This window comes from Macrosteles quadrilineatus, unplaced genomic scaffold (genome assembly GCF_028750875.1).
Source record: "Macrosteles quadrilineatus isolate MER2022 unplaced genomic scaffold, UCM_ALF_1.0 Scaffold_5__1_contigs__length_97177068, whole genome shotgun sequence".
In the NCBI taxonomy this organism is placed as follows: Eukaryota; Metazoa; Arthropoda; class Insecta; order Hemiptera; family Cicadellidae; genus Macrosteles; species Macrosteles quadrilineatus.
Window position 1 is genome coordinate 70313388 of NW_026542598.1, and position 13777 is coordinate 70327164.

The window sequence follows — 13777 nt, forward strand, 5'->3', positions numbered from 1 at the left end:
CTCGAAACAAGGTTATCGTCAACCTATCGCTCAAGCTTATCGCCAAGGCCTACGTCAATGTTGACCTATCAATGCTCATCAATAATATCAAAACGAATGAATTTCGTGAATACAAGCCCCAAGCTCTCCCTCTCCCAGATTCATTCAATCGCCTGTAGGGTAAAAAATCAGGTGTAGAGTAGGCCAGGTGTAAGTGATGCTATTTGGCTGGTTTAGGAAATAGGTTAGACTAAGTTAAGGAAATAAGTTATCTCCAAGGAATCATAACAAATTTAAGGTTAGAATCTTACCGAAGTTTCAGCTATATCACCTTAATTCCAATAGGCATAATAAAACTGCAAATTTGAAAATGTTACATGATTTTGTAGCCTAAGAACTTAAATGTTTACATTCCTCACAATCATCATAAGCCTAGGCAACTTATTAAGAATATCAACGTTCCTTTGGAAATAAATACACCAGAAGAATGCAAAAATCGGATACTTACATTTCAGACATGAGGCTAAGATGCACTAGAGAAAATGAAAAATGTGTAAGCTATTCAGAAAAATGAATTAAATTCTAAAATGGAACATAATAACAAACACTTTACAAAATTGCGCGCTACGCCCCGAAAAATTTTAACAACAGCTGACTGAATAAATGTTGATCACATGATCCAACCAAGAAAAGCCGGCCGGCAAAATCAATGACTGAAAAACAGTATTGATTTTACGCCATAGAGGAAGGAGGTGGTTTTAGCGCATACTGTACTATCTATTTATGGTTTTCCATTCCTAAAATTGTTTAATGTGTATAAGCATAGACTAACCAACACAAGTAGACTTCTCATCCCATTGTAGATTTTGAAGCACGTTTTTCGTGTCTAGTTCATGTACGTGACACATGGGCGCTAGTGTCGACGAAACTTTGTTTCTATTATTTTAGGGTTAATTTCTTGATTTGTGCTTTACTGTTTGGTTATATAACTAGGGGACAGGTTATTGTTTATGATTAGATCGTATTATTTGGTTAAACGAGGTTTTAAATGGCTGTAATAACGGGAAACAAATTGTAAACAAAACACGACCTCTACAGAAAACCGTACAGAACTAACAATAAAACTGTCTTCAGCTGTTCCATAAGGATGAGAAATCTACTAAGGGAGTATGTTTTATCTATGGTATAAGGTACTGGCTTATTGCAAAGTTATTAATAAATCAAACTAATTTGACATTTCCATTGACTAACCAAACTGTGATATAATAACTTAATAATACCACATGAAATCTCACGTGAAAAATACACACTCATAAAGGGAGTCACCTCACTTTTCATAACAGCACGAATCGATTGATTATTTCTCTTATCGAGAGTCGTACCTTTGGTAAGTTGTACAAGGTCGACGATTGGCTTATAATCGGACAATTATTGATAAATGTACATCATATTATGATGTGGAAGACGTTTGTAAACGTTTAGAGAGTTGCAGTAGGCACTTAACAGTTAAAAGTTAATAGTTTTTTTTTTTCAAAAGATTATAACAGATAACTTAGTTTTGCTTATGATTTATTGTGAGTGAAGAAACTGAAGATGGAAGGATTTATGATTTAATATGAAGTAGAGTGAAATATAAAAAAATGTTCATTTAAATTTAATAATTAGTATTTTTGCAACTTCAAAATTGAAATTGAACATGTCAAAATAAATAAAAAGAAAAGTATTTAAGGGAGATGAAGGTAAATCATGTATATCATGTATCATGTGAAGGTTTTATTCGAATATTTTGGTCAGTTTTGTCATATCAGCCTACACAAGATGATTTAAAAGTCATAACTTAAACCATAGATAAAACATAGTCCGTTTTTATCTATGCTTAAACGTTTCTATTAAGGCCATAAAGGTTGAATTTTGTTTCTATAAGCCTTGGCGGATGTGTAACTATTATATGCAACAGACAAATGTAAAGATTAAAATGTTTCTAATTTGTGTCATCTTCCCGTTGCAAAGCACGGGTACAACAGCTAGTATAAAAAAACACATTAATGTTGTAATGAGTTACAAATGGTTCGTATGGTTTTTGTATATTTATGTTATCCAGCTATGTTTTTCTTGATCTTTAAAATACACTCCTGATCTTTTATTTTATCTTTTATCTATCTTTATTGTTCAGGTTACATTATCAATGCATTTTAACGCATAGCACAAACCGCCATGGTTGCCCTCTCCCCCACACCTTATCGACCACCTTTTGAAATAGGCGACATACGTAATTTTGATCACCACAGTCCATATTACAATACTCAGCAATAATATTGCGTACTACTTTCATGCATACTCAAACCCCTCAGCTCCTGGACTATAGTCGGGGCCAGGTTAACGCTGGGCAGACCCGCAGGCCATAAAACCGATAAGACCCTATTCAGCCCGGTCCTCGCCACCGAACCCTATTATGCCGCTTCGCTGGGCGCGTGACTCACTGCATCGGCAGTACAGTACGCCAACGTGAAAATCTTTATTTTTTTAACTACGTGAAAAATAATGTGATATTCTTGTTCGTCTTAAAATTCTGACAAAATTGATATAAAACTGAAATAAATCGGCTTATTTAATAGTTAATAAATTAATGATAAGTTATGTCATGTAATAACACAGACATTGTATGTTATAAATTATGATATAGTATATGATATAGTATTGGTAAGTTATTCAAAACTTGTCTGATAGAACATAGTTCATAATTATACATGATTAAACTATCTGTTTTACTACTAATCATCAATAATAATTATCCACTTCAATTTGTTTGCAAGTATTTTCAAATTATATGAAAATTACGAACATAATACTATCAGATCTTTAAGAGTGACTCACAGTTGTTTGTCTCTTAACACGCAAAATTGACGTGCTCTCCCTCATTCCTTGATGACGCGTTTCGTTTCTACAAATTGGTGATTTGTTCGGCGTTATTAGCGATGAGTAACGCGTTCGTCGAGCGTTCAGATTATGTTGCACTTTACCCTGGCGTTTGTTTTCCTTATCGCCACTGTATGAGATATCGGTCAGTTGCTGTTGGTTTCTGTTGCGAATACGTTTGGCTATGGCAGAGCAGCAGTTATTGTCTCCCCGGAAGTACATTGTTGGAAGAAGTCAGGCGTCTTACACTAGTGGTGAACGCAGGATCATTTTACATGTCTACGGTGTGTTACGTGAAGAAAACCCAAATTTATCGAAGAGAGAAGTTGCTGAGAGGGTTGGTGTTTTGACTGGAGCAGGAAGAGGCACGATAGAGAAACTAAGGAAAGAATTTGAAGAAGGTCCATTGGTCACACCGGGGAAAAAACGGCCAAAGAGAGTGGGTCAACGACTCAGGATTAATAAATACAGCGACTTTGAGAAAACAGGAATAAGAAGAAAAATAAAATAACAACTTAAGTTTTTATTTTTAAATAAACCACCTCCAATTTAAAAAAATCAATAAACTTACTTTAAATTTATTTTTATCAATTACTATCTATATAACATTATGATAGCTTGTAACCGTAAAAGAATTTTCATTTGTCAAGATATTTGAAAAAAAACCTGTTATTTTTGGAAACCAACGAAAATACTTGCAAACAAATTGAAGTGGATAATTATTATTGATGATTAATAGTAAAACAGATAGTTTCATCATGTATAATTATGAACTATGTTCTATCAGACAAGTTTTGAATAACTTACCAATCTCATTTCCCCCAAATAAATTGATACACTCTTATTTTTACTGAAAGTGAGGTGGATTCTTAGATAAATATTATTGTTGCCTAAGAAGTAAAACAAATCGTTTAAGCATGTACATTGTGAACTACAGTACATTCAATCAGATAGGTTTTAAACGATTTACTCATGTCATTTCCCACCAACCTTTGTTTCAGTAGGCCTACCCCCTTTTTTCAAGTAAAGTGGACTCTTAAATAAATTGTTTTGTTATTTTTTTTACAATAATCAAAATTTATTTCCTTGATTTCGAGCAACGGGTTTACTATTAATTAATTGTAAATTAATTAAAAGAATTATTATTATAGGATCTAAGCATTTATAAGTAGCAAGTTTTCTTTTGACCTTTAAATAAACGGAAAGCATTATCAGGATTGAAGTATCCGCGCGTTTATTGTTTTTTATGTTAAAATACAGAGATTTTCTTTTTAGTAATGACCCCCCTTGACTGCTTTTTGACCTACTTTTTATACCATATCATAATTTATAACATACAATGTCTGTGTTATTACATGACATAACTTATCATAAATTTATTAACTATTAATTTATTAAATAAGCCGATTTATTTCAGTTTTATATAAATTTTGTCAGAATTTTAAGACGAACAAGAATATCACATTATTTTTCACGTAGTTAAAAAAATAAAGATTTTCACGTTGGCGTACTGTACTGCCGATGCAGTGAGTCACGCGCCCAGCGAAGCGGCATAATAGGGTTCGGTGGCGAGGACCGGGCTGAATAGGGTCTTATCGGTTTTATGGCCTGCGGGTCTGCCCAGCGTTAACCTGGCCCCGACTATAACTGTTCCGTCGTCTAAAAGCCACTGTCGCTTAAAGATCGACAACGTGCTGCGTTTGACGACTACGCTAGCGCTACTAGCATGTATCCCCATAACTAAAGCGCGAAACAGTTCGTCTATTCACCGCTAGGTGTCACTCAAACAAAACTTTTAATGTAGTGTAATATTATCAATAATTTAAATTGTATTAAGTACACTAAACAAATTTGACCTTATCCAAACAAATTATAAAGTTATTTATTTCAAATCAGTTACCAACATTCTGGTATTAAACGGTAGTAGAAATATAAAAACGCCGTTTTACTTTTTAGCACTCGCAGATTCTTTGTGTATCTCGCTCATATAAGGATCCTTTCAACTTTATACTATGTACTTATTTTTATCAATATCATGTGAAATTCTTTAAAAAGCCGAGAGTCGACCTTTGGTAAGTACAAGGTCGACGATTGGCTTATAAACGGACAATGTACTAATGAACATCATATTATGATGTGGAAGATTTTTGTAATCGTTTAGAGGGTATTCCTACCTTTGTTGATGTTATTTTTTAACATGGTTTGTTTTTATTTCAAAATCGATATTTTCATAACTAATATAAATGTTGAATATTATTTATAACAGAGGATCATGGCCTTTTTAATTTCAAAGGTTGTTTAGAGCACTTTTTGTCTGTTTAGGGGATAGTTTCATTTCTCTAACTTCTGGTAGTCAATGACATTACTGAACCGACTGGACAATGTCAACTTCGCCTTTTCATGTAAAGTAAATCCATTCAGTAACAATTCTGTCCACTAATTAATCAAATTAAAACTGTTTCGTCCCTATCTATTTTAGACATTAAGATAGTTCATTCAAAAATACACTTTTAAAATTTCATGATAATATTTACCCTGGTCCTTGGCATAATGCCCCGGTATCTTTGTTATGCTGCAATTTTTTTTTTATCAAGAATATCATTATTTATTCAGTTAATCTATAAGTATAAAAGAGGATGTTTGTATATATATTTGTTTGTTTGTTTGTTTGTTTGTTTGTTTGATTGTTTGTTTGGCAGGGATAAACTCGGACACCGCTGGACAGATTCTAATGAAACTTTTAGGCATTATTAAGCATTATTCAAGGAAGGTTTGTGTGAAGTTTGGTGCTGATCCGTCAAAAGGGCTCCGCCCCAGTGGCTCTGGAGTTTCCCATGTTAACCTTATGAGAAATGGAATTAATGAATCTTAACAGCTGTTTCAATTAAACAAGTTCTATGATCTATGATATCTATGGTATCTATGTTCTATGATTGATCTGTTCTATGATGTTCAATAGCATTAAAGTTACATGGATTACCAACAGGGTGCAGCACTATTATTTCTTTTACATTTATGACAACAGCTAATTTGCAACCAAAAGGTGAGTGAGCGTAGCGAACGAACTTCAACCTGGGGGCGAGTTAGCGTAGCGAACGAGCTAACCTGAAGGCAAGTGAGCGTAGCGAACGAGCTAACCTGAAGGCAAGTGAGCGCAGCGAACGAGCTCCAACCTAAAGGTGAGTGAGCGTAGCGAACGAGCTCCAACCTAAAGGTGAGTGAGCATAGCGAACGAACGTCAACCAGGACGTGATTGAGCCATGCGAACGAGATCATCTTGAAAATTAAACGTAACGGTACTTAAATTATAAATAGTCAAAGGCAAGACAACGTCTGCCGGGTTCAGCTAGTTAGTTATAAAAATAATACTACTTACAAAAATATTCGTATTTTTTAACGATTGAATAATAGTATTTCACTACTACCTGGTTGTCTTTGTTTCAAATTCAATTTATTACATCTATAAAATTTAATTTAGGCTACTGTAATATTTTGTGTTCTCGTAAACATCCACAACGTGCTGTGTTTGACGACTACACTAGCGCTACTAACATGTATCCCCGTAACTAAAGCGCGCAACAGTTCGTCAAGTCACCACTAGGGGTCACTGAGCCTAAATCCATAGAAGTGTTTTTAATAATTAATAATCTCCAACTATCAAGGTACAAAATCAAATTCAGCTTTAGTTGCAGGAAAGCATCATTTTATAAATGATAAAGTATAAAGTAAAGTTTCGTGATTCAAAGGCGTGGTTGTTTACTATGAGAAGTCTGTATCTGTTGGCACTCGCAGGGATTTTTGAGTTGGTAGAACATGACTAGCTACTAAAATCAAAGGACCTGATTCTATAACAGCCCTGTCCGGGGAGTTTCGGCTTCCTGGACTAAATATCACGATATTTTTTCAGGCAGTAGGCAGGATCCGATCCAGGGATCCAGTGATCCAAAATATTATTAGAATTATTTTGTTTGATTAGGTAGCATTAAACAAACTTTGATTTTACTAGTTTCTAACATAACAATAAAACGTCACTTACAGAAATTTGCCATATTGATATTATAGACCATTTACAATTAATTTGCATTATTTCATTATTTCTGTTGGGACCATATAGCAATACAAAAATTTATCGGAGAAATCTTTCGATATGGATATGATTGGATTTACTGTCTAATGTTGGCAGTTCTATTGTTACATATTTTGTCGTGTGATCATCCACGGCCGCCTTAACTATAACTCCAGGCCGCGGCCTTCGAAGTGGCAACGTCGCAAGTGGTGTTGTAACAGCTGTTTTGTTTGGAAGCAGCTAATGGTATTTTTGTATTTGCGAAAGTTTGGTTACTGGACTATGACAATATGACTCTGCTTAAAATGTACAGATATAGATTTTTATTCAATATTGTTTCAATTTTCAATCTTGTTTTATTTTCAATATTTTAATAAATTTATGTTCATAAATTTAAATTTAAATCAATAAAGTGCGAATTAATGAGCTGATGCCACCTGTCTGCCATGTTATCTTATGGGATGTCTGTTACTAAACAACACCACTTGCGATGTCGCCAATTCTACCAGGCCGCGGCCTGTAGAAGGTGGCCATGGATCATCTTGGGCGCACAGGGCAAGTATCAGAAAATATATTTTGAGCACCCTTGGTGATTATGAAATCATAGTTTGTAGAAAGCGCATTGAAGCATTATTCAGTCAAGATGAAAAAGATTAATCTCCGATTTTTATTTAGTCCACAAAACTAGTGGATCATATATTTATGAATGGACATTCACAGTTAGTTGTCAAGCCAAGTAAACTTTGTTTGTTTAAACACAATTTTTCAGTTTTGTACTTTAATATACTTAATTTTTAAGATCTCACGCTGCAGTTCTCTATGTATGCATCTGATGAACTAGTGTTTTATTTGTCAGCCTTTGAGATTACTACTTCCTTCCCCTCAACTCAAACAGGAAGTTTTGTATCTCATATCTGTCATCGTCATCAGAATAATCAATAATAACAACAAACAAACAAAGCTTTCTTATTCCAGTTATTCCAGAGGTTATTTTAAAATTAGCATTTTTGTTCTGAAGTTTCTAAAATAGTCTGGGGAAGTTTTGGACTTGAATAAAATTCAATCAACTTTGGATAAAAAATACCTGGTCATAAGTTAGAGTTTGTAATTAGTTTCAAATTGATTTAACTATAAAAGATTCTGTTCAGTTATTAAACTATTATAATAGGCCTAAAGATCAAAAAAGTTATATTGTTTTGTTAAGTAACATATTCATACAATCGATACCTATTTATTTTATTTGCCTTAAAAAATCATGGAAACAAGAGAACATCGGGTAGGTCAAGGTGGTTTATTTCATTCCCACAAAGTGAAGTACAGCAAAGACACTCAGGATCTTATACACAGTAAGAATATACATTTAATTTCTCATTCAACCCATAATATCTTTGTTTAGAAGATGTTGTTGTAGTTGTATTAAGTTTCACTTTAACTTACTTTTTCTCCAACTTAAGTTAGCCTTGTAGAATTAGGCTAAGGACTATAGGCCAAACATTTTAAGTTTAAGATGTTCCAGTGTTTATGTATGTTTAGTAGTAAACCTATATTGATTTAAACTTAAAACTAACTTATCTTTTTAAAGCATACCTTATGTAAACAAAACACTGAATTGTAGGTAATAGATATGAAGATATACTTAAGGCCTAACTTAATTAAATAAAGTTTTAAACTTGTGTTCATTTATGTTGTTGGTATTTGTTTGGTAAGGGTTTTCATCAAATAATTTAACTCTCCTCTGCAAGATTAAAATCTTATGTGAAGGGATAGAATCTTCATAAGCATAAAAAAAGCCAGTAAAATTTCATCAACCTACTGATTTTCATATTCTTAGCCTTATTCAATTATTATATTTATAATATTTGTAGAACACAATCATATGTTTAAACTTACTTTTTACTGGTTTTACCTCCATGCATTATTTTTTTCAGATTTCCATAAGTTTTATAATGATGTACGGTAAGTAGGCCTAAGTTAAATAACCCATCCAGATCTAATCTTCATTTTTACTACGTAGATTAGGCTAGCCTATTCATTCCACATAATGATTCCTTTAAAAGGAGCAAAGTTTACTTTTTACACAGCAACATTTTCCAGGGCTTATAGAAGAGAGTAAACTATCTATTTTACAAAGGCAGACATTAAGAGAATCGGTGAACCGAGGAGAACCGCTTCCAGGGCCGACTCCACATGCGAGCACACGTAGCCACAGTGCATCTACACTTAAAAATGGAGAGGTGCGTCTAGATAGGTAGCTCATACACCAACATAAAACTGAGTTTGAAGTAAGGAAAGCACACATGAAATAATGGTGTGTAGGGCAATCACCTCAGAGTTCATCTAGGTAAAATGCTGGAGTTGTTTAGTAACTCAGATTTGACAGATTATAGAGATTGCAACTAGGTGTACAAAAAGCTAACAATGTAGCAGATGCGCCTAGAAACTAGAACTAGATGTGAGCTTATTGGTAAATCTAGCCCTTAGCACAGCACCAGATTACTAAAAGTGTTGGATTATCGAGTGGCAATTAACTGTGTTGATATTTATAATCATGTTAGTAGGCCTAACTTATGTCATGGAAAGTGTGTATAAATTCGGTTGAGATGCATTATTAGTCATTTTAGTCAAAGTTACTTTCCTAAATTGCAGGAACGGGTTTACAGAAATTTTGTAGAGATTTATATTAGACTTTTATGTTAAAAAGATGCTGGTCCCTCCAGCCCTGCCTCGTAGACGAAGCTACCAAGCCATTGTGAAATCTGGAGCTTATCAGCGAGACCCCTTCGACCCACCTTTCAACGTCAATATGAGTAAGTCGCTATTAGACTCCAAAGACAAAAATTTTTTTTAAGTAGGCCTACATTTAATAAAGCAGGGCCTCAGTCCAAATAGATTTCAAATGCCTCAAGTGACTACTGTATCTTCTTTTGCATTAAATTTTTGTATTGCCTTCTGGATTACTTCACAATTAACTATCTACTCGTAGGTATTTATTTATACTACTAAATTAGTATTTATTTATACTAAATATTTAGTTATAGTACTAAGTATTTATTTAACTAAGTCTCGACTTAGTTACCTTTGCTGTCAAAGTAAGCTTCATTCAGTGGCGTAACGAGGCGGAGGGCCACAAAATAATGTTCTTTTTCTCTTGGAAAATAATCTGCTAGTTAGGGGGCCCAACTTTCCTAGTCGAACTTTTAACGATCACCAAACGTGCCTGCAAAGATTGCGCGATCGAAAATCAGAACAACAGCGATCGCGGGTGAAATTAATCAGAGGTCTCGCAACTGCTAAAGATGTTCACGATTGCTCCTAGACCACAGAGACGTTCATGATTTGGTCGCGATTGTGGGAGACGACGATGATGTCCTTGTAAACACAGAAGTTGTTCAGGATTTTGCCACGATCATAATGTACGGTAATGGCCTTGCGATGGTGCAGGATGTTCATAATATTAGAAGTCGTTCACGAATCCTTTACAATCGCAGAATATGCCCACAATTTTACCTTCACTATGACCGCAGGGGACTCAACTCCGGATTTGTCATGACTAAGGCCAATTTATTTTATTTTCTATTCAGTTTTGTATTCTTGATTTCGCCCCCATCGTGGATGACGATAATGTTGGTATGTTAACAATTTAGTCTTACGGCAGGATAAGTAGAATAGCCTATATCCGTGCGACCGCAAAAGATGTTTAGCCTTCTATTCCACTATTCAATTCAATTCAAACCTCCGCGACCCCAGGAGAAGATGACCCTGCAAACACAGAAGACGCTCACAATTTCGTCGTTACTGAGGACAATTTAGTATATTGAAGCATTGTTGTATACCTAAGGGTTACAGAGAAAATTAAAAAAGTATGAATTTAAAATTCACTTGTTATTCTTATGGAAAATCATAAATAATCTGTTGTAGTTTTCTTGTTTATGGACATATTATAGTAACATTTTGGAAATTTTGTTTATTTATTACTGTTAACATTTAAATGTGTAAAATATTTTGATTACTTAGGCTAGCCTACGTTGTACAAAAACTGATGTTTAATAAAGGTTTTTTTTATATAAACATGCTCTTCTCTATGTGTGAGTTTTCCCAGTTATTGAGATTTTCTTTGCTTTGTCAACTCAAAGGTTTAATTTTTTGAGGTTTTACAGTGCCGCAAGAGTTTAGAGAAAAGATGGATCATAAAATACCCCCACCGCAGCAAACCTGCTAAGCAAATATTCATTTGCTTGGTTGTATTTTCAATCAAATATCTCCTTAAAATGTCCGATTCATTTCATATTTAAATAACATTAGTTTATTTAAATTCATAGTCTTTGCCTGTGGCATTTTAAAAAATAAATTAGCTGTTGGCCTATCCTACAGTAGTTTACAGTTAGCTTATTTTTAACGATCATATTATGAAGCTTAAAAATGACACGATATGCGTTAAACTGGCATAAGGATTGATTACACGTTAAAAACCCAAAGAGCTACATATATTAAACTATTGCTATGAGTGGGAAATTGTAGTAAGCAAGCAAAAATATCTACCTTCCACAAATAAAAATATGCATTAAAATAAATAAATATATCATTTATTTATCAAAACAATAGTTTTATTGAAATTAATCAGTCTTAATCTTGTTTTTAGAGAACAGAGATGTTGAGAAACAAAAGTTGCAGAGTTTGATGACATATGGGAAGGAACTACCACCAGATCATCTCGATGTGAAGGAACAACTGAAGCTGCGTCGAAACACGGAAAAACAAGATCCTGATGCAGATGCTGTATTTGATCACTGTAAGATATTTTCTAGTTTCTTTTCTCAATCGGTGAAAATAACAGTACAATTTTAATAACAATACTACAGAATTTTGGAAAAAATGTTTTAGTTTGATTGGAGTTATGTAGCCATTTTAATATATAATTTTAATAAGTATAACGTTATTATAGTGACGGTACAAAGGCTGCTATTGATTCAACACACTCTAAAGACACTATTTTTTACTAGATAAAAGTGTACCAAGCCATTAGTGTTTTTTTTACTCAAATTAACAGTTAAAATACCAAAATCAGCTGTTTAATAAAACAGCTGATTTTGGTATTTTAACTGTATCCAGCACAGTACAAGTGTGATCAGTGTACTCTGATACTAAAGTACTGGGCTTAGGACTGTTTATTAAAAGCCCAGTACTTTAGTATCAGTACACTGTCCACACTTGTACTGTGCTGGATCACCTCTTTCTTGGCTGGATACGGTTGTCACTTAGTCCTGGAGGCGTATGTAGAGAGGCAAATGCAAGGACAAAGGAGGCCGCCAATCTCTTTATTTAAAAAATTAAAAAGTTAAATCCATCAGTCACTGACTTTTTCCAGAATAGAATTGTCTTAATATTATGCTATGATAAAAGAAAAAACTTTTATGATAATATAGTGCTAAAAATGTATAAATGTATGTAAAAATGCTATAATGTGCTATCTTATCGATGTAGAGATATCGAACTGGTACTTATTGATGAACTCTATGCTCACCAGATTATTCACTAATTAATGAATCCCTTGCGCCAAGTTCATTTTAGGTCAGGTTAGGTAAGTGTACCTACCTGCTACCTGCCTGTGTGCTACACCTGCTAGACATTTTAGCATCACCATAATGGTTATATAGTACACAGTTTCAGGTTGACTAACAGAATTTAACCATTTTCATTTCAGTGGTAGAAGAGGTTAGGGAGCGTCTGGAATTTCTCCATGAGATGGAAGGTCTGGGACAGGCAAAAGCTTACCAAACAGTGATAGAACAGGAGGTTGCTGCTAAGATGAGACAAATGGCTAAACTGGACCAAGAAAAGTTCCTAGGGATGAGCGGCAGCCTGGAGGGAATCAGATCTGCTGTGAAGCCAGCGAAAAGAAACACTACTTGTAACATCAATAATATCTTCCCACACGACTGATGGTGAGACAAAAAATTAACTGGTCGTGACGGAAAATGTGGTAGTTTAGTATGTGGTTAACAAAGCAGAAATGAGTGAGAATTAAAAAAAATGTGAGCTTTGTCTTAAAGAGAAATTTGTGATTGGACACACTGTTTGAATGGATGTTTAGTAATGTGTACAAGTATTTTTAAATCACTCAGATATATTTTTACAAAGTTTTCAATATTAAAATCTTTTTGTAATTTTAAGAAAACATTGGTTCATGTAACATTTATGTGTCATGAATACCACAAGTAAAGATATTTTTGTCATTGTATTTATTTTGTTTGTTTTCCTCGATATTTTAAAAAGATGTTCCAAAGCTCTATGGACTATACAATCAGATTACAGTTCACACACCCCTAACACAAAAAGGCAAACATACTTACTTACTTAGCTAATTACTGATCTAAAAGACAGTTACCATTTGAAGACTTACTATGCAGCCGGCTTCTTCATGCTAATGTGTACTACCTCTAGTAAACTCCCAAAATCACACTCATCTGTAAACTGGAAATGGATTTCAACAGGGATTTATCACAAAAAATTCATTTTCCTTGATGTGCTGGTATTGTAAAACTATATCTCAGAGCCAATTACATTGGCAGGGCTTGTAACAGTATTTGAGGAAAAAAAAACAAAATCATAAAAAATAATAAAAAAATAAACTTATGAATAAACCCAAAATGTCACTAAAAATGCCAAAAACCGGCGTTTTATTGGGATACTAAAAATATGTAGGCAATAATAATGACGCAGGATGGTTTTGAACAAGGTAGGCAATAATGATAAAATATTTTGTTTTATATTACTAATCCTACCCCTTTTCATTGGGGGCATTTTATGAGTTTTAAA

General features: G+C 33.9%; 2 protein-coding genes across 2 annotated transcripts in view; one reads left to right on the top strand and one right to left on the bottom strand.

Moving 5' to 3' along the window:
- The window catches only part of LOC128993993 (elongation of very long chain fatty acids protein AAEL008004-like), a 125741-nt gene extending 125129 nt beyond the window's left edge, over window positions 1–612 (bottom strand). Inside the window, exon 1 of the mRNA XM_054418165.1 lies at window positions 488–612. The gene's annotated coding sequence lies outside the window, so the exon portion shown is untranslated. The remainder of the gene's footprint in view (window positions 1–487) is intronic.
- A 7303-nt stretch (window positions 613–7915) lies between these two features.
- Window positions 7916–13136, top strand: LOC128995021 (UPF0193 protein EVG1 homolog). Its single transcript, XM_054419887.1, has 5 exons — window positions 7916–8307; window positions 9056–9195; window positions 9663–9768; window positions 11601–11750; window positions 12663–13136. The coding sequence occupies exons 1-5, from the start codon at window positions 8217–8219 to the stop codon at window positions 12899–12901; spliced, it is 726 nt and encodes a 241-aa protein (XP_054275862.1). The 5' UTR covers window positions 7916–8216; the 3' UTR covers window positions 12902–13136.
- Window positions 13137–13777: the final 641 nt, after the last annotated feature.